The 27,934-nt window shown below is 46.4% G+C and overlaps 2 protein-coding genes across 4 annotated transcripts in view; one reads left to right on the top strand and one right to left on the bottom strand.

The window, feature by feature from the left end:
- LOC128400628 (integrin alpha-M-like) overlaps nucleotides 1–27,934 on the top strand; it is a 159,481-nt gene that overhangs the window by 102,283 nt on the left and 29,264 nt on the right. The window lies entirely within an intron of this gene.
- On the bottom strand, nucleotides 849–26,476 carry LOC128400632 (protein kinase C and casein kinase substrate in neurons protein 3-like). Of its 3 annotated transcripts, none has more exons than XM_053362965.1 (10): nucleotides 26,126–26,476; nucleotides 15,892–15,959; nucleotides 14,971–15,127; nucleotides 14,392–14,627; nucleotides 13,114–13,275; nucleotides 11,532–11,707; nucleotides 10,677–10,797; nucleotides 9,691–9,797; nucleotides 3,506–3,600; nucleotides 849–2,141 (listed from the first exon to the last, which is right to left on the bottom strand). In XM_053362965.1, exons 1-10 carry the CDS (start codon nucleotides 26,163–26,165, stop codon nucleotides 2,026–2,028), a joined length of 1,278 nt encoding a protein of 425 aa, XP_053218940.1. In that variant the 5' UTR covers nucleotides 26,166–26,476; the 3' UTR covers nucleotides 849–2,025. The 3 variants fall into 3 exon arrangements, with proteins under 3 accessions (XP_053218940.1, XP_053218941.1, XP_053218942.1); XM_053362966.1 differs by lacking the exon at nucleotides 26,126–26,476 and adding an exon at nucleotides 24,814–25,188; XM_053362967.1 differs by lacking the exon at nucleotides 26,126–26,476 and adding an exon at nucleotides 20,406–20,865.

Here is a 27,934-nt window from a genome sequence, read left to right as displayed (position 1 = left end):
TGAAGCACTGAAATAAGCCTGGCAATAAAACCAAATCGATAATGAAGATAGTGTTGTCTTTTAGCCACAAGAGACAGCAGTTCTGCGGCTCATTTGAGGATGGATTTCACCAAGCAGCGTCATTCTCCCAAAAAGTCAAGCAGGTTGTGCATGTTTGAGGAAGGAACATTCGGATTGTGTTTCTCTGACTTGTATTTTATGAGTGGAATTCTTCCTAAAATGGATAACCTTCCTGTTATAAACCCCTGCACCAGAAAACTACACTTTCCGATAGCTATTTATACCAAAATGCATAAGGCAGTCATTTGCTTAAGTTTTACTTGATGTGGGCAGAGCTGAGATGGCAGCTGAATATGGGAAACAGCACAGCTTCTGATCTGCCAACCACACATTCTGGAAGTTGGCTTGGATTTTGGCACCGGATTCCAACCGGGTTATTATAAATCAAAATAACAGCATGCACATAGATGACAGCGGGGAAATTAGGTGGTGGAAGGAGAACGATCACACACAAACTGGTTTCTGCGATTTCATCAGGCACTGCCCACCAAAGCCACCCCTACCATGAGCCATGGCTCAGGTGGTGGATTGGGAGAGACAGCAAATAATGCGCCTCTCATAATCTGCCTGTCAGGCCCCTAGCCTCCCCTGTGGCTGTGGCTGGCTCCTGCAACATGGCTGCCACCAATTGTCCCTCCAGATCATGGCTGCTCTTGCCCACCTGGATTGATCAGCTCCTAGCAAAGTAGAGTCACACTCCAGAGCCCCCATCTCATGCCTCCATTTGAAGAAGGGGCCTTCAAATTACTTTAAACAACATTACAAATGAAAAGGCACAGAGATTGCCACCATGCTTATTTCTTTTATTTTCCAAAACCTCCAGATGAGCTAAAACATATTTTTAAAACATTCACTCTCATAAGCTCATCATATTTCACGCCCCCCTCTTTGTTATGCTTCTTTGGGTGGAGTCGGAGATAACTGCTTCTAGTCTGGTTGCTTCTTTCATGCCCCCCTAAACAAACAAACAAACAAACAAACAAACAGGAATCTAGGCAGGTGAAGGCAAGGCCAGTGTAGTAACGCTCAGTATAATATACTGTATGGCTGAGTCCACTTCTGCAGAGAGTCCACGGGGGATTTTTAAAAATCAGCAACCCTATGTTATGTGGTCCTCTCCCTCTGCCCTTCGTGACTCATTATCTGGCTGTTTTGTTTGATAATCATCTCAAGATCCCCAAAAAGCATTTCCTCAAGAGACTCTAAGGCGCCTTTCTTATTCTGATTTTCAGTCCATCACGGGATTTCCAGAGGTGTTGTCAAGCCCTTGGGGGCAACGTGCTCTCTGGCTCCACCATTCCAAGGAGAGCTCAGAGGCACCTTGATTTCTTTGCCATGTGTGTGTCACTGACGCAAGGAGAGGGAGTGGTGGTATCTGCAGCTCGTGTAGGTGTTGTGCATGAGTTGTGCATGGTGTGCCATTCAGACCGGACGTGTGTGTCTGGTTATGGGTGTGTGCTTTGCGTTTGTTTTAAGGAATTTGTTCCCCACGTTTTATCCCAGGTGGTTTCCATATCCTTACCTATTGGCAGGGCTACCCCACCCACCCAAAGTCAAATGCTGTTCTCCCCTGAATTGATTATTCAGATGGCGCATCAATGGGCTTATTTTGCATAATAATATAAGTAGCTAGAGGGAGGGGCAGGAAGCTGTGTAGACCTTAGAAGCCCCACCCCACCCCACTCAAAGTTCCATGCAGCCCCACCTACCAGCCCACCCGGCTTCTGAGATTTCACCAGCATCACTCACATGTCTTTTCAGGGCATCTGTATGGACTGAAAGTTTTGCATCCATGTGGACTGAAAGTTGTATGATTATTAAAAATAAAGCAGTCTCTAAGGAAGCTGAATTTTGCACCACTTTGGGCTGGCAACATGGTGCGATCTCAGAAGTGCAGAATAAACATAGCCCTAATATTGGTGTATGGGTGCATGATTCCCTCCCCCCACCCCCTAACCCATCGAGTTAGCCCTGTATGGGCTCCACGTAGTTGGCGGGGTAGAGCCCCACACGTCCGCTGTCGGTCACCCCCTTGCACCAGCCCTGTTCGTCCTCATCTTCCAGCTTGGTAAGCAGCTCTCCTGAAACAGGAAAGAAAGAGACAGAGGAAACCTCAGAAATTATTACGGATACTGGAAACGAGGAGGAGCCACAATAATGGGCAGAGTTGACAAGCGAGGTCCAAGGCTGAGCTGTCAGCAGCAACCACCATGGGTGGCAGGCAATGTTTTGGGACATGGTGTTATGGCTTCTGGTTGGTCATGGCTTGTTAATGACCAAGGGTGGCTGGCTGGTGTTTTCTCAATGGGAGCTAATGGGTAAGAAATATCCAGAGATCTCTTGAGTGAAGGGGATGCTCCCACTCCGGGGAGGCTCTGAAGCAAGGTGTGTGTGCGCTTATGCATGTGTGTTTCTGAAGGAGCAAAAAAGGCAGCTTTGGGACAGAGAAGGCTCCTCCAGATGACCTATTTAGTAAGCATTCGTTCTGATTTGTCTGCACAAAGATTACGCAGAGGTTAAGACTGCTTCCGGTCTTCACTGAACATTTTGTCTCAAATTTGTTTACGAGGCAGTTATATGACAATAAACATTCATCCTGGTTTGCTTGAGGGGTATTTGCATGCCATCTCATGACTCATTTGTTTATTACACATTTTTCAGTATGTTTCCCCATCACTTTCCTAACAGGAAGCGGAAAGTGGATTCATTCCTTCAGGGAGACAATGCTTTAAATGCACAAGGCTAACGTTCTGGCATGCACTTGAATCCCTCCCACATAAATAGTGATGGTCTGGAGGCACCCAAGGCTGAGAGCTTGTCCCAGGCTACCTGGAAGCACCTAGGAGTGCAAGGGTGCCCCTTTCCCTCTCTCTCTAGAAATCTGATGCAGGGTAAGAGATCTGCTTTGGTGGCAGGAATGTGTATGCTTCTTGCCCTCATTTATGCTCAAATTGTATATCTGCAAATAAAGCAAATATTACAAAAGCACTATCAATCTCCAGGGCTCACTTCCCTCAAAGAAAGCCAAACCCAGGTGAGTGCAACCCCTGGAACTTCTCACTGTTTGGGAAAGTGAGGAGCAGGTACAGATACTGATGAGGAGGACAGGTAGAGGGAGACACCCAGACTCTGCAAAATTGGCCCTTGGGTCCAGACCACCATCAAAAGTCAGGACAGGATTATACCCATTTCCTCTTTGTCCTAAGCCATAGCTCAAAGGCTGAGCTGCTCCTTTGCATGTCCTAGGTTCAGTCCCCAGCATCTCGTAGGACTGGGAAAGACTCCCTCTGTGAAACTCTGGAAAAGCAGCTTCCAGCCATTGTAGACAATATTGGGCTAGATGGAACAATGGTCTGACTCAATATAAGGCAGCTCCCTATGTTCCTGTAAAGCTGCCTTTGAAGGATGAAATGAGGCAGAGAAATTGGGAGAAGACGACACTCACCTGCCTTGAAGCTCAGCTCATCTGCCTCTTGGCCGGTATAGTCGTACACAGCACGAACCCGCTGTCCTGACACTGGTGGGGGTGCTGGCTTTGCACTGTGGGAAGGGGTGAGAGTGTGAGTGGAACTACAGGCAAGCCCCTATTTTGCTTATGATCTACTGCTACATTTATATCTTCGAAGAAGAGGACAGGACATTGGGCTCTTTGGCATCTTCTCTGTGGTGGCCCCTAGGTTGTGGAATGGCCTTACCTCTGAGGTGTGTCTTATGCCATCACTACATGCTTTTTTCAATGACTGGACAAGCAGACACATCTCTTTTCCCATACTTAAGGCTGAGTTGATGTCTGCCCTCCTCCTGTGTTGCCGCTGCACTGGTGTTTTCTTATACTGACTTTGGCTGTTTTTGTGTTGTTGTTTTTAATTTGCACATTGTGCTTATTTTAATTGTGTTGTTTTTAAGGGCTGTCTCTAAGTACAATCAATCGGTCAATCTTGTCATTTTGTTTGATCTTCCTGGAGACATCCCCTGAATCTGTGCAGCAGCAGAAATCACCCTAGATTTGTAACTTCAAAAAAATCGCAGGAGAGAGAAAAATGCATGATTTGGTGATCCTGTGCCTTAGAACTGTTAACTGTTTTTTTTGGGGGGGTGCTGATTTGGGGGTGATTGTTCTGATGACATTTGTGCAACAGGAGTTCTGGATGTCTAAGTTTTGCTAGAAACGTAACTTTGCAAGTGATTGAAACTGTTCAGATTCTGTGGGTGTATATTTAGGGGAAGGCAAGAAAGAATGCTTGATGACTGATGGTGAATGTCTTAAGTGAATATATCTCTTTCTCTAATGCGACTCTTACATCATTAGTCAGAACTCCAATCTGTTTGCTTAACCAGTGATACTCATCACCTTTGGAATTTGGCAAGACAAATTCCTAAGGTAAACAGTTTGGATTGAGAAAGCATCTTTGTCTGCATAGGGCTTGGAGTGTTGGACTAGGATCAGGACTGAACCACCACCATTGACACCACCAATGAAGGATTCTAACTGCTATAAGCAGTGCTTTTTTTTTCTTTTCTTCAGGGGGTACTCAAGAGTATGCAGTACTGGCACCTCTTTTGTTGTTGTTGTTAAAAAGTGTGACACTTACTCTAACAACTTCATGGTGAGCACCGGCACCTATTTTTCTTGGGGAAGAAAGCACTGGCTATAAGGACTGAAAACTGTATTCCTGGATCTGATCTGAGGGGAAGAATTGCTTCTGTGGAAGGACCACACTTTATCATGAGCAAGAGACACTCAGAAACACCATTGACATCAGCAAGGAGATGCTGTTCTTAACGGCATTATAAGAACTGTAATGTTAAGCACTTGTGCTTGAGTTTGCTTTCTTTCCTCTCTCATATTCCGTTTTAAGAAAAAAAGAAGAGTGCCGTTGGATCAGGCCAAGGGCCTATCTAGTCCAGCATTCTGTTTTCACAGAGGCCAAGAAGATAGCGGTAGGAAACCCACAAGTAGGAGCTGAGCACCAGGATACTCTCCTCTTCTGCGGTTTCCAGAAACTGGTGCTCAGAAGCATTACTGTCTCTGACTGTGGAGGTAGAGCACAGAGACAGCCTTCAAGAATTTGTCTAATCCGCTTTTAAAGCCATCCAAGTTGGTGGCTGCCACTGGCCCCTGTGGGAGTGAGTTCCGTAGTTTGTCTACGTGCTGTGTGAAGAAGCACTTTCTTTTATTTGCTTATTTACTTGAATCTTCCAACATTCAGCTCCATTGGATGCCTAGGAGTTCTTGTGTTACGAGAGAGGGAGATTAGCTTTCTCCACGCCATGCATAATTTTATAAACGTCTATCATGTCATTTCTTAATCACCATCTCTTGAAACTAAAAAAAGTCCCGAATGCTGTAACCTTTCCTCCTGGAGGAGTTGCTCCACTCCCACAGCCATTTTGCTTGCCCTCTTCTGAACCTTTTCCCAACTCTACAATATCATTTTCCTTGTGTTTGATGTCTGATTAGACTGTAAGCCCAAGGGCAGGGACTGTTTTGACACTGATTTTTTTTTTTTTTGCTATTCTGGGAGAGGTGTTTTTTGTTTGTTTGTTTGTTTTTGCTAACAAAGGGTGGGAGATAAATGCCATGTTTAAATACAGGGTTCAAATCCCCACTCAGTCATGCAGGTCACCTTGGGCCAATCATTCTCTCTCAGGCTAACCTACCTCACAAGGCTGTTGTAAGAATAAAATGTGGAGAGGAAGATCAGTGTATGGTACCTTGAGCTGTGGGAATAAATTTAGCAATGGATAGATAAATAATGAGGAAGTAGATGAATTCTCAAGGAAGTGTGAGGCTAACATTGCGTCGAAATTGAAGTCTGAGTGGGTTCTGAGAAGGAAAACATTTTTGCAGATAGATTCTTCTTTCTCTTACCAGTCCCTGTATCTTGGTAGCATCACTGGCAGGGTTAAATGAAGAGATTTGAGTTCTGATTTGAGACATCATTACAGGGAGCTATTCACTTGACATTCACTTCAGCATCGTCACCAACCCTTCTTCCTCACTGTCTCCATAACACCCACCCACACAATTGTCAACAGTTACACGATCCCTTGCGGAGTTGCATTTCTAGTGTACCTTAAACATCCAAAACCCTGACTGAAGAAAGTCAACAGAACAATTTCCCCGCAAATCAGTAAACAGTTCCCAAGAGGCAATAAACAGCCACAAACAGATAAGCTTCCCTCTCAAAGGATGCATTTGCCTGCCTGGCTGTTTCTCCTGGGGTTTCCTGAAGCTCTGGATCGGGGGTGATTCCTCTTGCTGCTTCAAGGCATATCTCCAGGGAAGATTAAAGAAACCTTCCAGTCATCTTGTATCTCTATGGCAAGCTTTGGCCTTTCCTGCCTTTCACTAGGCTGGTATTTGGGGAAATACCATACCCTCCAAGTCTCCCGATTTTCCAGGGACAGTCCCCAGGAATTACAAAAGCCATCCTGGCTTCTGATTTGATCCTGGAATGTCCCTATTTCCCCTGCCAGTGCTGCCACCACCGAGCTTGGGAAGGAGGATGATTGGGAGCTTGTCCCAAGTGACGGTGGCAGCGAGGGAACATCCTGTTGCCTCTCTATGCCTTTTGCTGCTGCTGGTCTCCTTCGTAGCAGCTGGTGGAGAGCAGGCAAGAAGGAGGAGCTTCCGCCACCAAGGCCCAGCCCTGTGTGATGCGATGGCTCTGAGGGGCAGGCAGAAAGTAGGAGTAGAGCAGAGCTCAAGGAGTCTTGAATTTTTTTTTAAAAAAAAACACTTCATGCATTTCTCCACCTGTGCATTTGTAACTGAATGCAAATACTGCAAATTGCTATAAGCCCCACGAAACTACAAAGGAAGCAAAATCTGGGTGAGTGATGTGGCCCTGGAACTTCTCCCTGTTTGGAAAAGTGGGGCAAGTGAAATAGTAGAAATGTTTAATAGCAATTAAAGAAGGACAGATCAGCCTGTTTCTTCTCAAAATTTGGAGAAGAACTGAAGACACTTGATAATTGTGATCTGATCCACATATAAGTTTGGGAGAGAGAAATTAAGTTGGTGCACTTTAAAATGCAAATAATAATAATGGTGATGATAATTTATTTATATGCTGCCCGTCTGACTTGGTTGCCCCAGCCACTCTGGGCGGCTTCCAACAAATTATAAAGCCACAGTAAAACGTCAGACAGTATAATAGTAATAATAATAATTTATCCTCCATCCCTAAAATCAATGCTACAATTTGATAATACATTATCAACGCCAAGCATCACTTCTCCCTCTAGTGATGGTCCAGGGTACGGCAAGCTAATATAACAGTTGCTGGTATCTTCTATACACAATGCTTTAAAGCAGGGGTCAGCAACCTTTTTTAGCTGTGGGCTGGTCCACCATCCCTCAGACCATTTGGTGGGCCAGACTATATTTTGGGGAAAAAATATGAACGAATTCCTATGCCCCACAAATAACCCAGAGAGGCATTTTAAATAAAAGTACACATTCTACTCATGTAAAAACAACAGGCAGGCCCCACAAATAACCCAGAGATGCATTTTAAATAAAAGTACACATTCTACTCATGTAAAAACAACAGGCAGGCCCCACAAATAACCCAGAGATGCATTTTAAATAAAAAGACACATTCTACTCATGTAAGAACACGCTGATTCCCAGACCGTCGGTGGGCTGGATTGAGAAGGCAATTGGGCCGCATCTAGCCCGTGGGCCTTAGGTTGCCTACCCCTGCTTTAAAGAGAGCACTTTTGAATCTCTCTCAGGACCAAACAGCACGTGACACAAGAGATCATGATCAAATTCTCTCCTGGGTGTTTTCATTTTTACTTCCAGAAGCTCCAATTTTGATTGGGATGGTGGTGCTGGGCAGGAGTTTCACTCAATGCCATATTCACCCCCTTAAAGCCACTAGTCCCTAAGGAGCAAAAAAGCCCTGCCTGTATTTTTCTCCAGAGGGCCTAACAAGAGTTTTTTTGGGGGGTGACACTATTTAGATCAGAGTAATGGAATAAAAGGAAAGCGCTAAATGTCTTGGGGAAACCCACAAGCAGGTCCTGAGCACAACAGCACTTGGGCACCTTAGCGACTGGTATTCAGAGGCAGGATGCAGCCATCATGGCTAGTAGCCCTTGACAGCCTCATCTTCCATGAATTGGTCTTAATCTCTTTTAAAGCCAGCCGGGTTGGTGGCCATCACTGCATTTTGTGGAAGTGAACTCCATCGTTTTAACTCTGCGTTGTGTGCAGAAGGAGTGTGTCCTCTTGTTTGCCCTGAATCTCCAACGCTCAACTTCATTGAATGATTCCTGGTGCTAGAATTGTGAGGAAGAATTTTTTCCCCTCTGTCTACTTTCTGCACACCTTGATTTTTTTTATACATCTCTGTCATGTTTCCCTCGCTTGCTCTCTTTTTGTCTGAACTAAAGAGCCCCGGATGCTGTAAGCTTTCCTCATGGAAGGAATGTGATCATTTTGGCAGCCCTCTTCTGCTTTGGTCTCCTGGTTATTTGTGCCAACAGGAGAGTGATGTTAACATGGAACAGCACATGGAAGAGAGCTGTGTTGTTGTTGTTGTTTTTTTAAAAAAGCAAATGCCTCCCATCTGACCTCAGCTTACATTCTCGTATCAGATCAATTTAAGCTTCGTGCACTCAAAAAATAAATAAAAATGCCTTCTGCATGGACAGATTATGAGATGCTCTAAAGGACCAGTCATCCAAGCATGTTCCAGGGCTAGGCAGACAAGTGTGCCCTGCAGCCAAAGGAATCCTGGTCTTCCAAGAAACCCTTTGTCAACAGCCACTAACTTTGAGGCAGTGTGCACACTCCTGTTTACTCTGCACCCAGCGGTTTGGAAAGTAGCGTACACATGATGACATTAGCCACAACCCATATTTGTGCTGCCATTTCTGATGAAATGCTGTGCTTTGAGGTCTTTCCCTCCAAACCAACTTTGATCAGAATTGAGAAAAAGAACAGCCTAGCTGCATTTTAAGCTGGAAATGTGCACATACGCAGCCAAAGAAAGGCTAAGTCTGTACTAGGACTCATTCAGTCCCAGGACTTGTTTCCAGTGCCCATTACAGTGTTACACCACTGTGCATAATATCCCTCTTTATGGATTAATATCCCTTCCTATGACTCACCAAGTCGTGGATGGAGACCAGGCGGCCTCTCAGATTTTGCTGGACTAGAGCTCCCACCATCCCTGACTGTGGGCTGTGCTAGCTGCGGTTGATGGGAGTTGGAGCCAAACAACATTAAGGTGGAGCTGCTGTGTCTGGTTGTTTCTTGTTGCTATCCCTACAGTCCGTAAAGCCATGCTTTAGTAAAGTTGTACTAAACCAGGGGTACTAAAGCGCACATACAAAATGCCCCCCAAAGTCACTGCCTATTAATAGGGTGAATTGCATGGATGGACACACCATATATTTAAAGCACATTTTGGGCACATTCCCACCACTGCAAAGAATCCTGGGAACTGCTGCTTACCCCTCACAGAGCTCCAATTCCTACTACTCTTGATGAACTATAGATCCCAGGATGCTTTGCGGCAGGGGAATGTGCTTTGAATGTACGGTGTATACTCAGCCTCAGTTTCCAGTTGCTTCCTCCCATACTTCTTGTGATGGGGAGCGGGGATGACTCACCTGCTCTGGGAGGGGGTGATGCTGCGGAGTGTGGCTTTCTCTGGTTCTTTGGCTTTCTGGACTTTCTGGACTTTCACCTGTGGCCGCTCCTGGTCAGGGCTCCACGCCTGAATGGCAGGGGATGAGGGGAGGGAAGAGAAAAGCGTTAGGAAGCTTCATTTGCTGAGAGCTGAACTCGTGGTAGAAACCATTAGCTAAGCTGTACAAAAACCTGCAGAAAGATGGGGGGGGGACATTTTGCCGGACCAAATGTGATGTTTGCATTGCTCACCATGTGAAACTAATGCTCAGGAGGTCATATGATGTGCGTTATAAAAAAAGCTCATAGTTAACCTTGAAACAGAGGTGAATCATAGAGCTCATATTTTCTTTTTAAAGCTAGATTCTGAGGTAAGGACTTACAACCTGAGCCTTGAATCTAAGTCCTGTTTTTAATTCTTCCTCAGTTTCCCACTTCCCCCCTAAAACCAGTGTGGACACTGCTTTATGGTACAGACCCTGTAGTCATAAGAAGTAAGAATGGGATGTTAAATATAAACATAGCCCACCTTCCCCTCCCAACTCAAAGAGTTTTGTTAATCTGTCAAAAGAGGGACAAAACCTGAAGCGAAATACAGGTTGGTGGTTGCTGCTAATAAGTCTGAGATGCCTCCCTGGCCACTGGCTGAATTGTTGTAATGTCATGTTGAATGTTCAAAGACATTCTAACTGCTCACAAGTAAACTGTCAGCCCAAGGGGCCTGAGGACAAAAAAGAGCTTTTTGTTCTGTGCGGAAAGGAGCACCCAGAGAACTGAAGAAGGCTAAATTTAGAATCAGGCAAGAAGCAGAACAAGTTTTTCTAGAGACTGTTATGGGCTTGAACTTGCATCAGATATAATCTGGGGCAGTTTCTCCCTGTGCCTAAATGCTGCCTAGAGATAGAAGTGCCTCTGAGAATATGCAGAGCGCCCTTATCTCACCATTAAGGAAGGGAGAGGTCCCCACCTCGAACTGTGGCCAGTTCATAGGCATCCCCGGTCCGTGTCGATTACGCCACCATTTCAGGTCATCCTGGTCATTTATGTCCTCGATGGCTTGATGCAAATCAGTATAAACAGCTTGGATGCTAAAGGAAAGGAGGGAAATCATCAGGAAGGGGTGTCAGGTGGCATAGAACTCTCCCCCCAAAACACACACACACACACACACCATCCAATCTACAACGCTTTCTTCACTCTGCCTTCCCGTTTAGCGTGATGCGTGACACTGGGAGAAGTCTTCTGATTTGGGGAACACAAACCACCATAAGATCTCATCTGAAATGCAAGATTTCCTTGGAAATGGGCACTCTGAATTGGAAATATACCTCTGGATACCACTCAAGCACACACAGGAAGCTCTGAGACTCCCTCTAACGGTCAAAGGTGCCTCTGCAATCTCTGCCCCCTCCCCAACCAGGAAAAGCTGCTTCTGGTGATATTAGGAGCATGAACATTTTAAAAGCTCTGCTGCATCAGCCCAAGGGCCCACAACGCCCAGAATCTTGTTTCAATGGATCCCATCAGAAATGACTCTCAGGTGACCGTTCTGTGCTGCTTTGAAAAGTGTCACTTAGGCCTCAGTTAACCCTCCCCCAGGTGTGCCAACTCTAGGGGGCTAAAGGCACCTCGACCCCCTCAATATTTGTTTTAAGGGGGCCAGAGGGCCCTGATCTTGAGGCGGCCCTTCGTGCAATGCACATCACACATCGCAGGTCTGGAAGTTGGCTCCTCCCGGGTGCTCAGCCTCCATTGTCACACATGTGCTGCACGCCGGGCCTCAACTTTGGGGGCAACCTGGTGCCTCTACCCTCTCCCATACCTGGGGTCAGCAGTGACATCGAGGCGTCGATGTAGGGCGAGGAAGGCCCCCTTGAGGAAGGCGATGCGTCTCTGCTCCTGCGCCTGCCCCTGCTCAAAAACAGACTCCATTTCCTCCATGTAGCGTGGGCTGCAGCGATCAAGCTCTTGCAGGGCCTTCTCATAGCGCTCGCGCACCTGTTGTAAGGGGTCAAGGGTCAAAAAGAGGCATATGCCTAACAGTCCTCCCCCCTCCCTCTGAGATATGAGCTGCCTCCCCCCCCCCTTCCAAGAAGCATGGAGGCAGAAAATACATGCTAAAGGCCTGTCCTTCAAAGACAAATGCCCATCTAATGCAACATCTGCTTCTCAGAGAAGCCAGTATAGGATGCTGGGTGTAACACACTCCCCACTTGGGCATACCAGCAATCAGAGTCCCACACTGGCTCCGACAGTGAAAGTAGAGCATAGCTTTTGTGGTTAGTAGTATACAGACATAGATAATCACCATGCTCAAGGAAAACAGTGAGGCAAAAAGTTGGTGGACTTTCATCAGAGCTAATGGAGGGGCCTGGCAGTCCCATCTCTCCCTCTGATATAGCCTAGTGGACTGGCTCTTCGCATCCCTTCCCAAATAATCCCTCTGTGGCTGATGGCAGTCCCGTGCTAGGGGACACATTTTTCAAAGGCACTACTCATGTCAATAAAAAACATCATCTAAGAAAAACACAACACAAAGCATCACATTCCTGTGGGTGTTGACACACTGGCTTCTATGTGCTTTCCTTTTTTCTTTTTGAAAAATGCAAGTACACAGTAGTATCATAAGGAAATAAGGTTGCCAACTTCTTCCCTTTTTTACCAGCTTCTGTGTGTCTTACAGCAGCTTGTTCTGCAGATATTAGCATGCGATCATGATCATCTCCGTACACTGAAAAACTTTCACCTAACGGTTTATGCAGAGTTTCTTCTATCAAAGGCAGAAGAACAGGGTAGGCTGGTTATTATTTTTTCTGGTCAAATGGCAATTCTATGAGATAATAAGATGGCTAGACCCAGGGAAACAGGAGCTGCTAGGACTAACAGGTAGATACAACACCGGGGGGTGGGGGGCAATGCAGCAACCATGGGTGCCAGTGTGCCAGCCAGCACCTCTTATGGCACCCACAAACAGGTCTCAGTAAATAGCCTCTCAAAAATTCACAATGCATGACAGAATGTTTGCTCTTCCTGCTCAGTTCCTGTTTGCACTGACCAAGCCTACGTTGAACGCATAAAGATGCCCCCATTTCATTAGATGTCAGGACTGGACACTCACCATCCTTTCTGTTCTGAACAGAGGAGGGGGCAAAGAGAAGGCAGGCCTGTATCATTTTGTGGTCCCGTCTCTCTTTCTGTTCTTTTAGATATGGTGGCCATTTTGTGCTATGCCATGGCAGCCATTTTGCGACTGATGCCCACAAACACTCCAAACGTCAGAAAGACTCTGCTTATAACCAAGCCCCAGGCAACGTATCAGCAAGTGTGTCTAGTGTGCCTGGCAGTTCCAGTGACCCATATTTATTAGCATTTGGGCCCATAAAGAAAGTGGGGGGAAATCCCACCTTGTTGGCCTCTTGGCTGCAACGCTGGTGTTCCTCCCGCAAGGCCCGCTGTCGTTCTTGGGGCACCTCAGAGCCCGGTGCAGCCTTGACTGCATTCTCCCGTAGGGCTGCAATGTGTTCTTTGCGACAGGCCTTGTGGTATAAAGACTTGGTCTTCTCGACCTGGATGGGCCAGTCAAGGGTAGGCAGGAGAGAGGGAAGGAAAATAATAGTGAGTGGACTGTCAAAGTGTGTCGAGATATACCAGCATTCCCCAAGCTGGTGCTCTCTCCACATGTTGAACTACAACTCTCATCAGTCCTAACAAGCATGGCCTATATATAGTCAGGCAAAATGGGAGTTGTAGTCCAACTACTTGTGGAAAGCACTGGGTGGGGAAGGCTAAGGCACCCCATTCCTTCCCTAGAAAGCCCAAGTGCCTTGGTTCCCAATCCCCCTATACCCTAGGTTCTCAAAATATGGGCTGGGCACCCTAGGTAGGGGATATGATCCAAATATGCTCCAAACTCTCCATGTAAGCAGGTGGTGCTAACCTCTCATCTTCTATATTTGGTACTCCTGGGCCAGCCTTAACCCTTTTGGGCCTCTTCTCCTTTCTGGGGAACCCAGAAGCCCCAGCTCCTTTCCCTGAACTCCTTCACCCCATTAGGGTCCTCTTTTTCTCCTCTTTTTCCGTATCACAGAGTGAGCCAGCCAGTAAATAACACAGTTAAAGTTAGAGTGAACTCTTTATTATCAAAACATTCTCTTCACAGACTTGGCTGAATGTCAGGCCTAATGAGCAAAGCTGTTCATTCCCTGTAGGTCTTACTCCATGAAATCAGTTGCCGAGACAAAAGCTGTCTATGTCTCCTCCTCCCCAGCACAACGCAATCAGAGACTGCATCTGCATGCAGCCAATTTCTCTTCCACCCTCTTCATGCCTCTTCTGGTTCTGGGAGACAAGCGGGGAAGGGAGCTGGTCACAGCAGGAAGGGGAGACACCTTGGCTTCTTCACCAGCTTTCACTCATCTCTGCCTTTTGGTCACCCTCCTCCTACTTGCCAACTTCAGCTTCCGCCTCTAATTCTGGACTTCTCTCTGCCACAGACTCTCACAGCTCACTAAGTCCTGTTGCCTCTTCAGCTTCCAACACCTCCTCTTCCCCCTCAGACCACTCATCACCACCACTCCCTGGGCTCTGAGCCTTCTTCTCTTGGTGGTTCCCCAACTGGTTCCTCCCACCGTTCCTCTGCGCCCAACCAGTCCATGACATCCAGGGGGCCAAGTCTCCCCTACCTTCTTGAGCTTCTTGGTCCAGGGTTTCTGTGCCCGCTGGAAGCCGCTTTCCAGCTCACAGGCCTCCTTGAAGCCCCCAAAAAGCTTGCGGTGATAGGAGTCGTGTTGCCACCCCCGGATGCGCCCAGCATCCTCGGAGACCAGAGCCCTTTGCATATCCATGTGCAAGCGGCTCAGCCGCTCCGAAGCCCCCAGGAAGGCTTGCCAGGCCCGGAGCAAGGAGCCGTACACTGGACCTGCAGGGAGGGAGAGGTGATGCCCAGATTTCATCGTTTGCCCCTGAGGATAGCCAGCCCACAAAACCCGCAGATCCCCATCAATCCTGAGCATCTAAAAATCATGCAACTGTCCTGTTTCTTTTGGGAGTGCAAGTAGAACCATAGAATTGTAGAATTGGAAGGGATTCTGAGGGTCATCTGGTGCAGGAACCTCAACTAGAAATTTGGTATGGTTTGCATTAATTCTTGTTTCCCAAAACAATACACAAAGAAAAACACAGCTGTCCTTTGAAAGTTGCATTGCTTTGAATTTTGCAACACGGTTCTCCTCTTAAATAATGTGTAATGCCTAACAACTCACTTGCATCCACAAGGGGGCGCCACTTGCGAGTCCACTCCTCCATCTGCAAGGCATAGCTGCGCTCAATCTTTGCCCGATCCTGGAAACAGGCCACAATCTGGTCGCAGACGCGATAGCCATCATCCAAGCGCTTTACTGTGCTGTGATAGTGATTGGGCTGCAGGAGAGCAGAAGGGAGAGAGACTGATAGGGAGGGAGCGATCACAGCATGAATGGGGTATGGTGCATCCTCAAACCTACACATTTATCAGAGTCACAAGGACTTGTGTACCTAAGGACTTGGGGAAGGGCCATGATTCAGTGTCAAGAGCATCCACTTTCCGTGCCAAAAATCCCATGTTCAATCCCAGCAGTGTGTAGGACTGGGAAAAGCTCTTGCCTGAACTCCTAAAGAACTGCTGCCAGTCAATGTATCAGTGTAGACAATACTGAATTGTTGTTTATTAAATTTGTATACCGCCCTATAGTAGATCTCAGGGTGGTTCACAACATAAAATTACAATATAAAAAACAAAAAATACTGTACATACTAACATAAAAACAAGGACAACCCAATAATCCCCAGATGGACCCAAGGCTTGGCACTGTATAAGGCAGCTTCTTACTTTCCTAATTTAGCTAACCAAACCTTATCTCTTGTCCTTAAAAAAAAAGTGAGCCTTAATTCTGCTCTAGACCACTAGACTAGGAATAGAGAGACAGTGGCCCACCCAGTCTAAGGTAGAGCTGGTTTCAGGTATCAGGAAATCCTTGGGCCAGGCAAGTATATATAAATGAAACCAATGAATGAACATCCATACAATCTTGACTCTGTTGACTTAGTCCAAATGAACCTCTTTGAGAAATCTGCCTCCATTATGCCCATGAGATCTCCTTCCTCTCCCAACTATGTGTCCCTGCCCCCTGTTTTCATCCACTCACCATCCAGAAGCTGCTAGTTGTAGGCTCATCAGCAGCCACCTCACTGTATATCACAGACATGGTGTCACCTGTAGAGGAAAAAGGTGTCGTAGGTCAAGGTGCACAGCCAAAAGCATCAAATACTGGTAAATAACATCATATGGATGAAACCCCACTTCCTGGCTTCTGTCTCTTTGTCACATTTGAGTGTGACCAAGAACAGCAATCAGGGCAGGACACGCTCAGTTCTCAGTATCCGTCAGGGAATTTTATGGAATAGGCTGCAGCTAAGACATAGCCTTTGTACATACTGCACATACCATACATTTAAAGCACAACTGTCTCAGAACTGTAGCACTGTGAGAGGTAAACTACAGTTCCCAGGATTCTTGGGGTGGGTGTGCTTTAAATGTATGGTGCATATGCAACCATAGTTGGGGGAGATCCTTAGACTATGGATCCCACTGACTGAAATATGATCCTTTCCACTGGCAATTCTGAGGACTGAAGCACTGAGGCATCTGGGAAATATTAGACCCTGGACTTAATACCCTGCTTTAGACAGCCATCTGCATTACTTCATTTGCTAAACACTCAATTAACACCACCATCCCATGCTTTAAAGCTGCTTATGTATTACTGATACGCTGGGGCAAGAAGCAGTTTGCCCACCTTGGTTTTTTTTTAACTCTGTGCATGTGCAGTTTCACATTTTAAATCGCAACAGCATCATAACTACAGGAATAAAATGGAGTTTGCACCTGCTGCCCTGAGCCTAGGCACATTTACTTGGGAATTTCTAAACTCCACCCTGCTTCCTTCACTTCATTCAGGTATAAAGCAAGGTGGAAGGACCAGCAATAAGGAAAACTATTGCGAATGGAACATAATCCTCTCCCTGAGGTGGACAGCTACATCCATTTTTGCCAAGGACAGGTGTTGTTAACCTGTGACCCCACAATGTTTTTGGACTCCCAACTTCCATCAACTCCAGCCAACATGGACAATGATCAGGGATGATGGGAGTTGTAGTCCCAGAAACATCTGCTGGGGCCACAGGTTCCCCACTCTTTACCTCGGGCAATGATACACCTTAGGACTTGTAGCCAGGGTGTGGCCAGTGGGGTGCAGTACCTCACTTGAAGAGGGTTCTGTCAATCATATTTATGGGTCTGGACAATTTTTATTCCAAGAGAAGTCAGTTTTTATTCACCCTATTGCTTCAAGCTGTGCAGTATTAGTATCTGTAATAGAAGAGCATAGCATAAGCGCCGCGTGCAGCAGGTCCCAGGTTCAGTGTCCAGGTAAAAAGAACAGGTGGCAGGAAAAGGCCACTATCTGTGATCCTGGGCAGCCAGTGGCCTGACTCAGTATACGGCAGCTTCATGTGATGTGTTAAAAAACACAATTAAATCAGCAGCAGATGGTGCCACCACCTCCACCCTGCCAGTGGCAATAGTCCAAATTCCACCCACATGACCTGCCCACCTATGATTCCCTGTCCTGACTCAGGATGTGTTATTCCAGAAGATCACAACCATCATTTCCAAGCTTTTGCCATTGGGGGGGTGGAGATTCCCTTTAGCTATTATGACTGTGCTCATTGCAGGGGATATGGGATCCCTTAAGGAAATTACTATTAAGGAAAGCACAGCGTTCATCATAAAGGCTTTGGGACGTAAACATTATCCTCCCCCTTCTTTTTTTGCAGTTTAGCTGATGCTAAGAATTTGACAATGTTAAGCAGGCAGACTCTACAGCTTGGCACGGGGATTGTAGAAGTTCACGTTGCTTAGGAAGGAATTACTGCTTGATTTTCCATTCAAGTCTTTGAGGCCCCTTCCAAGAAATGTGGCAGCCCCACCTAGCGGGGAAGGGTGGCTACAGCCTTGGCTTAAATAAGCACGGCTGATTCGGTTTCTTCCAAAACCAAACTAGTTCTAATCCAAGCAATGAAAATCATATACATGGCCACAACTAAAAACGACTCCTCAGTCTTCTGTAACCCCTTTTCAGCATCATCCCTCTGCAAGAATTTATTAGCATCCTGATCCCAGTATTTGTGTATAGTCATAGCAGAGCACCTCCAGTTTCTGCCTTTCTGAGCAGTGTTGAGTTGCTGAATTAGAATGTATCAAATAGGAAATTAACAATGCAGTCAACTTAAGTCATGGCCAGCACACTGCCCTCTTCCACATTGTTGCTCACAGAGCAGATGAGCCTACAGGAAAGCACAGGACTGCCGGCTGACCTCCATCTTTCGGTTGTGCACACACAATATGTTATTCAAGAATCACAATATTTTATTTTAGAATCAGTGGGAAACAAGTACCTGTTCTTTTCTACACTGTAAATGCACAGTCAAGATCTATTGTGGGGTTTTTTGTTTTGGTCCTGAAAAGTAGCCCTGAAAAGGAACCGGCTTCATTCTGAAAACAAACACTCACTGCAGCTTGATTCTGCATTGCCCTGCAATGCATATGAAAACAGATGTAAGTGGTCCTGCAATGTTTTCCATATGAAAACAGATGTAAGTGGTCCTGGCAATGAGACCCAATGATGTTGTGGGTGGAATTATACAGAGATTGCATCTACCACATCCTTCGCCATTCGCCTGGGGCATGTGCAGGGAGGAAAAGGCATAGGTAACCTAATCAAGAAAAGGAATTTCAAATGTGGGTCAAGCAAGCAGACTCACCCTTGTAGACAAGAAGTTCTAGAATCAATCTAGACCGAAAGCAGCATGTTGAGGATAAGCATGCATGATTCAATATAGTGTTGTTTTTTAAAGACATTTTCTTGCTTCAGATGGGTTACTGTGTATGCAGCCTTAATGGGCAAATCTGCACTTATACATACATAAATATACACTTATACATATAGAGCATGTTCAAATCTGATGCAAATTTGTGTAATTTGCCTGTGCCAAGTCTTTTAAGTGCCATCTATTGTGGAGCGGGTGGCGCTGTGCCTAGGACTTGCCGATCAGAAGGTCGGCGGTTCGACTCTCCATGACGGGGTGAGCTCCTGTTGCTCGGTCCCTGCTCCTGCCAACCTAGCAGTTTGAAAGCACACCAGTTCAAGTAGATAAATAGGTACAGCTCTGGCGGGAAGGTAAACGGCGTTTCCGTGCGCTGCTCTGGTTCGCCAGAAGCGGCTTAGTCATGCTGGCCACATGACCCGGAAGCTGTATGCCGGCTCCCTTGGCCAATAAAGCGAGATGAGCACCGCAACCCCAGAGTTGGTCACGACTGGACCTAGTGGTCAGGTGTTCCTTTACCTTATTGTGGAGTGGGGGGGAAGAGGAAACAGACCTTCTTGACTTATTGGTAGAGGGGACGAAGCTGTTTGCACAGAAAGCTCCTTTGGGCTCTTTTGAGCTGTTTGAACATGGTGGCAGTGTGCACAGGCGCCTGACTCAAATTTGCATCACATTTGCACATGCTAATGTAGAAGGGCAGATTCGCTGGTGGGTGGTGAACGGCCTTGTGCTTTGCTGCATGCACAGCTGCCCGGTAAGCAATAAAGTGGGAAGGGGCAGCAGATCTACGAGTTGAGTGTGAGGGGAGCTCAGCACAAAAAGCCCCTAACTGCACCCTTTCGGACAATTTAAAGGGAAAACCAAGGGCCTTCATTTTCTCTCTGTAAAATGAGAGGCAAAATGGTAGCTGAGGAGTAGCAGCTAACCTTGCTGCTACAATTCCCATTTCCCTATTGTTCCCAAAGGACACTGTTGGGTTTTGTGTGTGTGGCTTTGCTTGGCTGCCTGTTGTGTGTCCCTCCCTCTACACACACACACACACACAGTTCCCAAATAGCCTGCCAAGGGATTTTGGAATGCATCCCTTGAAGAAGAAGGGGGGGGAGGACTGATTCGCTGACGGCACTTTTGTCTTTAACTGTGAATGGAAAAGCAATTTCAAAGGAGGGGGGTGTAGGATGGAGAGGCTGCAAATGGTTGAGGGGGGAACGGATGGACATGTGTTTGCAGTTAGCTGGGACCGCAGGCAGGAGAATAAATGGCAGATTGCAGAGGAAGGCAGCCCGGGCGCCACATTGTTTGAGGCATAGATTTGTAAGGGAGAGGCGGCCTCAGAGGAGCAAATCCATGAGGTGCTATGCTTAGAGAACTGCACCCTCCCCCCAAAAGTTTGAAAGTGATCTTGCCTGCCCTCCAATCACAAACATTGTCCTTTAATATTGAGGCTTATCACAAATACTAATCAGGGGTGCAAGACCTCGCAAAACTTAGGAGCTGCTGAAATTTTCTAGGAAACAGATGGGAGTACTGAAACCTGCTCTCTGACCCAAGGCGCCATCTCAATTTTTGACACTAGACGCAACTAGGTGTGTCACACAATACCAGAGGGCAGATCTGGAGCAATGTTCTGCTAAATTCTTTGTGCCCTCCGCTGCCGCCTTTAGCTGCTTTGAAGAAGAAAATGAGTACTTTGCTGAAACAGCCCATCTCTAAAACACACATGGGAACTTAAGCCCATGGCAAGCATCGCCCTGCCTAGAAACCAAGCAGGTACCTCTCACATGGGACATCAGCTGACCTCTCTCTGGGGCTCTGAGGAGCTAGACAGGGAACTTGCTGGACTTCTGGCCCTCCACTCTTGGCTCACTTGGGTTCCTTGGCCACGGTGGGACAGGCCTCTCAGGGTGCACAAGTGGGATAGGTGTATGAGGCCATCCGTCAACAGCAAGGGAGGCCTAGTGATGAGGGAAGGATGAGGAGTCCAACTCAGATGCTCCCCAGCAGGGTTGGGCTAACAGTAGCAGGGTGGATTGGCGGGTGGCTTGTTCACATGAGTTGTTGGGAGAAGGGGTGGGCCAAAAGAGCTGGTAGGCCCATTCAAGAACCAAGCCATAGATCTGTGCTATGCTCTTCTTGACTTGTTCAGTTGTACCTTGGGTTCAAACTGGGGACCCAGTGCTTGTAAAGTGTGAGTTGCTCCACCCAGCTAAAGCTCCTCTTGCAGCGCTCCTGGTATCTATGATCCTGAAGTTGGCACTGCAGAGAGGCTTGTGCCCCAAGATGTGTCTGATTCCTGTGCTGCTGTAGCTGAGTGGTTTAAAGAACTGCTCTGTGGCAACTGCAGCATTGGTTTCAGCCAGAAGGCTCTTTTGCCCCCAATGTGACTTAAAAAAAAAGAGGTATGCAAAAGTGGAGAGAGGCTATCATAGACTGCCCCCTTCCCCCTCAGTCCAAGTGCAGCTGAACCTCTTGTTTCCTGCTTCCCAGTCCCCTGCACTGTGCGTAAGGGCTTAAGAGCCCTGCTGGATTGGACCACGGGCAGATCTCACTCCCACAAGCAGGCCAGGAGCGCAGCAGCACTCTCCTGTTGTTGTTCTCCAGCAACAGGCATTCATTCAGAGACGCACTGTATATTCATTCAGAGGCACATGCTCTGCCTCCACAGTCATAGACAGTAATGCTTCTGAATCTCAGTTGCTGGAAACCACAGGAGGAGGGGAGAGGGCTCTTGTGGTTGGGTCCTGTTTGATGTTTTTCCACAGGCATCTGGGTGGCCACTGTGAGAACAGGATACTGGACTAGATGGGCCAGTTGCCTGATCCCACAGGCTCTAATGTTCTTATGGCCATTATGTCTAGTAGCCATTAATAGTCTTATCCTCCATGAGCTTCTCTAATTGCTTTAAAGCCAAAGGTGGTCATCGCCAAATCTTGTAATAACAAATCCCTCCGTCCAGCTTTGCATTGGGTGTGAAGAAATCCTTCATTTTGTCTCTCCCGAATCTCCCACCATTCAGCCATTGGATGATCCTGCATTATAGTATTACAAAAGAAAAACTTATACGCAATTTTATAACTCAGTAACGTCTACCATGCTCCTCTTTACTTGCCTATTTTGTAAACTAAAGAAGAGCAAATGTTGTCACCCCTCCTCACAGGGGAGTTTTGCTGGTCTCTTTGTGACGCTTTCTAAATTGCTCAATATCCGTTTCAATGGGCAGCAATCGGAACTGTATGCAGTGGGCACTTACGGACTGCCGCAATTTTCAAGTGGGATTTCAATCACATAATGGCAAATTCAGATTGCATAATTATAGTTGACTGGTGGGAAGCCTTGTGCAACAAACCTGCTTCCCCGGCCCCACACAAAGGGTGGGATGACGTTTGCTTCGACACAACGTTGTCTAGCCTCCCTGTAAACAAATCTGAGTGAATTCTCAACAAACAGGTTGTTGTGGAAGCACCCAGTATTTAAAGTGTGGCTGTTCTATAGACTTGTATAGAGGCATTACGATATAGGCAGTATTCAATCCCTTTTTAATTATTCCCCAGCATGGAAGATGCCTTTTTTGCAGCTGCCTACTGCACCTTGGTACAAGCTGTTTCCAGATTATTTGTTTACTGGACATTCATCCTAACTTTGGCTATTTATTGAACGTTCATTCTGATTGGTTTAGAGGGAGCTGGTGTCAAGCAACTGTTGTCTCACCAATTCTCAATAAATGTTCTCATCACTTTCCATATTGCAAAAAGTCAAATGTTTTTGGGAAGCAGGTTTGTTGCACGAGGTCCCCCAACTAAGTTGTTGTTGTTGTTACACAACCTGAATTTGTCAGTATGGGACTAACTCCTACCAAAAAAAACAGTGACAATCTGGAAGCACCCAACATTTTTTCATTGAATTATTCTCTATGACCCTAAGAAACTTGTCCTGATCCATGACTTCCAACTCTGATCCCAGAAATGTATAGGTGGATTCCCAGCCCCTAGCCCAGTGCACATCACTTTACACTTACTTATACTGAACTGCACATGCCACTGAATTTCCCATTCATCCATTTTAGAGACATCCTTTCTGTTTTTACCACCCTAAATGATTGAGTGTTGTCAGCAGGTGCAGTCTTCCCCCATCAATGCATTTCCATGCCAAGAAAGTCTGCATCTGTTGAACTGCTACCATGCTGCAATGCAGCTGTTCAAGGTGCAGGGTGGAATTGGCATATTTGTAAGTACTAGACACTACTGGATATTCTCCATTTTAAGCACAACAGCTCTGAAGAATCCTTTCTCTTCAGAGTTTTGTCTTGCTGAACCTATTCCTACCTCAGGCCCCCTTATTGAGCTGGTGGGAGGGCAAGTGGGGGGGGGATACACTTCCTCCATCCTCCCTTCCCCATGGCCTCTAATACACTAAACTTTTCTTCCCCTCCCAGCACTGGGATCCAGCTCTGCGATTTCATTTCATCTTGGCTCCAGCTGGTTTTTCCACATGCCGAAAGAAAGCCCAGGAAAAATATAGAGGATAGGAGGAAGGCCCAGCTGGAGTTGGCGGGAGTGGGCCTGAGGAGGACGGCTTGGGGTATGTTGTAAGGAAACAGGCCCTCCTCCGCTGGCTTTGCTGGCTTGTGTTTCCATCCAAGAAAGAGAAGAATGGGAAAGAAAGACGAAAAATGGGCAAAACTGCCAGATTGTGGCTGTCTCGTTCCTTCCCCACAGGAGGGTTGGGGTGGGCGGGCAGTCTGCAGGGGCCGCCATATCAGTACAGGCCAGGTTTCCTAAATCAGTGTCCGCCCACCCATTTTTCCTCAGATTGTTCCGAAAGCCTGAATGATCAAATTGGGGGATAGCTGGCATCCCAACAGGAACGACCAAACGGTCCAGGATGCTTTTCATGTGCCTGATCCAGTCCAGCTCAAGTTAGTCACGGCTAACTCGTTCCATTGGTTTTGATGGGCCTGAGTCACATAACTAATGTTCAGTTGTTCCCCTTGCAAACCCCCTGCCAAAAAAATTAACAGCTTTCCAAATAGCTGCCTTCCAGGCACCTGCTACATCTCAAAAGTTCTCCACAGCCACTGTCCCCGCCCCCCGCCCCCCCCAAAACAAGAATCCAGCTCCTCCAATGTTATAATCTCTGTGTTGTGAACCGCCCTGTGATCTTTGGATAAAGGGCAGTATACAGATTTAATAAATAGTAAATAAATAAATAAGCCCCCACTAAGCCAAACTGCATAGGGCTATTAAACAATGACCAACACTCCACAGATTTGAGTTTCTCCAAACCACCACAAACATTTTATAGCTGTCTTCTTGAAAACTACACATTTTGTGCAAAGAAGTCCCAAACACTTTTTTAGTTCTTTTTTTTTTGTACCTTACATGGTCCTTGAGAACCCCAGAGATTATCTCTCGTTGCGCCCTCACTCTTGGCCCCACCAGGACCTCCCTCCACAAATGGATCCAACAAATTATCTAGGCCTCATTTATATCCCCAAATGTCAACTTTCACAAAAGGACCGAGGTGTATGTGTGTGTTAATGAAATCCACAAGCCTCACCCTGCTACCAGAGCTATAGCTCATAGTATCACAAGCGCCAGACCCCACCCGCACAATATCCGCCACAAGCATCTATGCTGTGCTATCTCTCGGCCTAACCTACTTCATGGGGTGCTGTGAGGATGAAATGGGGAGGGGAGAGAACCATGTACCTGAGCTCCCTGGAAGAAAGGGCTGGAGATAAAACGTTCAATAAATACAATGTAATAAATGCTATAATCCTACAGCTGGCCATTGGGTCTGCAGGTGCAGAAACTCAGTCTTTATATCCTCTTTAAAGAAGGTCTACTGTCCCGTCCCCGTCCCCCCAAAAAAACCCCCAGTTGGTTCTCTCCTGCAAAACAGGCCTGTTTTTGACAGACAGGGAACAATTCCTAGGGAGCTGATTGCATACGTATCTTAGGGATGTATATGAATTCTCATGGGACCCTCACCTTGGCATTCCCATAACACCATTTCTCTCCCGCTTGGAATAATCTCTAGAACACCCGCTGCCTTTCCTTGCAGTTCTGCTCACCCTATGGCACCCGCCAACTTATTTTTTTATCTCCCCTCCCCTCTTTATTTTTCCTCCCCAAACACCCACGGAGCAATCCTGCTTCCTATTGGGAATAAAGGGAACTTACCCTGGGGAGGTGCCCCCATCCTGCCTCTCTCCCTGTCCACTCTCTCTGTCCCAAAGCAACAGATGGTGTCCAGGCAGCTCGGCAGCGAGTGGGATGGTGGAGGGGAGAGGAGAGTAAATTGGGGAGTGTGCCAGGGGAGGACTTAGCTGTGCCACTCTCCCCTCTGTTGCTGTCTCTCTCACATTCCCTTGCTTACTAGTTCTCCATCCGTGCCTGCCACACTCACTAATTCATAGCACCTCCCTCTAGCTAACACTCTCCATCTCAGCCACCTCATCTTACTGTTTATTCATCCATCTCCAAACACTCTTATTCCCTACTAATATCTAACCTAATCTCCATTCTTCTTCCTTCCTTTTGATCTATCCATCCTCCCATGCCCAAAGACACATTTTCTTATTTCCTTATCATCCCCATGCCTCAGTTCTGTGTGCGCTTACTCAGAAGTAAGTGCAACCGAGTTCAGTGGGAATGTACCACCAAATAAGTACAAACAAAATACCCTTGTGGTGCCTTACAGACTAACCAATTTAATTGCGGCTTATGCCGCAATAATAAATCTGTCAGTCTTCAAAGTGCCACGAGGCTCTTTTTTGTTTCAACTGCAGCAGTGCTCACATAGCTACCGCTCTGGGATTTGTCTCAAAAAAGTATGCATGATCCAGTAAAGACACACGTCCACAATTGCTCCAGATAAACTAGCGTGTGCCACGTTCTCCCAGCTCGTGAAAATATGATTTAAATCATAAACAATTGTATAATGCCTATTAACTCTTCATCCAGTGTTTTAATCCTGCATAAGGTTAGCCATTCCTTTCTTTCAAACACTCAGGGGATCTTCCTAAGTATCTGTCACAGCTGCTGTACCTTTCATAACCAAATTTATTCTTTTTCTCATAGTATATTATGGCTGCACGGACAAATGGTTGTGCTCATGGTAGATCTGAGGTCCAAGCAAGCTTGCCTTCTTTACCTCATTAATCCTAACAAAAAAATGCCATGAGGCTGATTTGTGACTATTCCTATATTTCCCAATGACAAAAACGGACACTGAGAACTAGTGCCTTGGTGACAAGGAAGGATTTGAACCCAGTGCACTATCTAGCAGCCTGCACATAACACACATATCATTTTACGCTCATTCACTCCTTCCAGATTCCAGATTCCCCTCAGCCTTTCCCCCACTTTCTTCTCTCCATCAAGTTAATTCCCCGTTTGCCCATTTCACACTCGGTTCTTTCTTTCACTTGCATCCATCCCACCTCAGTGGCTGCTCCTTTGCCATTCGCACACACCAGTTTGATTAACTCACCCTTTCCCCCTTTCTCCTTCTCTCCTGCTTTTTCTTTCATGCCGCCGCCTCCAGTCCGCAAGAACCCAGATCTGGAAAGGGGGTCGTTGCTGGTGGAAGATGGATTTAGGCCTGGAAAAATTCCTGGCTGGGGAATGTCAAACTTCAGAGGGGAAGAGGGGGAGAACTTCTGAAGCACATGTTCGGGTTAACCCTTTGCTGCTAAGCCATGGCTTCTAACTCAAATGTATCTCATAGTCCCACAGCGTTGGGGGTACTGCCGTAGGTAAGCTCATAGAGCAGTCTTCCCCGCACAGTAGTGTCCCGGGCAGGCAGAAAGTTGTTTCCTACGTGCTGTCCCAGCACATTCCTGGCAACACCACGCCCCGACAGCTGCCACAGCTGCACCCCTGGGTCTTTTCCAAAACCTAAGGGGAGAGTGGCTTTTCTAATCCAGGAGGACGACATAGCATACATATGGGCAGCAGATTCTAAATGTTTTACTAAGGTGGTGGTTGTGGGGGGATGTTTCTCATCATAGACCTTTGCCAAAGGATCTCAGAAGTCAAGATCTTCGTACGGTACATGCTACATTTTCAGGTAGCAAATGAATCAAAAGTTCTATGGCCCCAAATACTGTAAGGCAGGAAAAACCTACAAATTCTATAACTAGGAATGGCAGGGGGATTTGTCTAGGTTTGCTGAATTCACAAATTGCAAACCATCCTTCAAAATCTGCACTTCTCCAAATTTTGCAATGTAGTTCTCCAGTCATTTGCACAAAAATGTATATACCTGGGTAAAGCATGCATTTAAATACACACATTAGTGAAAATAATGTGCAAAGGCACATTATCTGAGGGGAAACTGCTGTACAAAAGTGTCTATATTAGAGGAAAATTGCATACAAGCATGTGTATATTAAGATAAACTTGTACTAACATGCTGATGAATTTTCCATAGGACTTTTCACCCAGAAAAGAATCACAGAGAGTTGTGGAAATGTAGAGAACTGAATTTAAGATTGGAAGAATGAGAAACAGAGAGAAACCAAAATGGGCATGTTCACCCATCCCTGTCTACAATCCAAATCACTGATTGGTGCAACGGGAATAAATTAAGGCAGTAAGCAAAAGTAGCAAAAAATATTTTCTTTGCAAACATAATCCCGGTTGTAGTATCTGAAGTGTGTGTGTGTGCATGTGTGTGTTGGACTTCAGAATGTTTTCTCTTTGTGGGGGGGCGGGGCGGGGTACACTCAGGGCTTTTGGGTAGAAGCCCCACTTAGCAGAACGATTAGCAGACCTGGCTTACCTCATTTTTAAGTAATACCCATCACCAGCTTAAGTGGGGGGAAGGGGAGGGGGAGGGCATAGCACCATGCCAAGTCTGGAATCTAAAATTACCTAACTGCAACTGAAGGAGGAAAATGGGGACATCTGGAACATTAGGAGCAGAGAGCAAGAGGTGTATAAAAAAACGGGGGAACAGGAGCAGCCAGTTCCAATGTCTTTGGGTGTTTCATCAACTTACCACAGGCTGTCATTAATATAAAACAACTTACCCTTTTTTTCTCCACAGTCATAAGGACTAGGCACTTACTGTTTTTGTACAAATGAAAGCTTAGCCTCCCGAGATTCCAAATGCTGTATAAGTTGTTGTATTCTGTGCATTGGCAAGATAGCTTCACAGAAGTCTAGCCCTCCCTGTGCATTGTTGTCACCTGACCGCTGTAGATAAAACAGTGTGACTATCACAAGAACCCACTCTGGCTGTTGGAGGTCACTACAACGAAACAAACAGAAGTGAGGGGGGTAGCCCCACTCTGTC

This window comes from Podarcis raffonei, chromosome 13 (genome assembly GCF_027172205.1).
Source record: "Podarcis raffonei isolate rPodRaf1 chromosome 13, rPodRaf1.pri, whole genome shotgun sequence".
Classification (NCBI taxonomy): domain Eukaryota; kingdom Metazoa; phylum Chordata; class Lepidosauria; order Squamata; family Lacertidae; genus Podarcis; species Podarcis raffonei.
The sequence above is the reverse complement of the archived record's forward strand: the minus strand, read 5'-3'. Positions and strand labels throughout refer to the sequence as shown.

Coding starts and splice junctions, on each gene's coding strand:
- LOC128400632 (XM_053362965.1), bottom strand. CDS start 26,165: ATGAAAGAAAAAGCAGGAGAGAAGGAGAAAGGGGGAAAGG. Junction 15,960..26,125: donor GAAGGAGAAAGGGGGAAAGG/GTGAGTTAATCA, acceptor TTTCCTCTACAG/GTGACACCATGTCTGTGATA. Junction 14,628..14,970: donor GCGCCCCCTTGTGGATGCAA/GTGAGTTGTTAG, acceptor CCCTCCCTGCAG/GTCCAGTGTACGGCTCCTTG.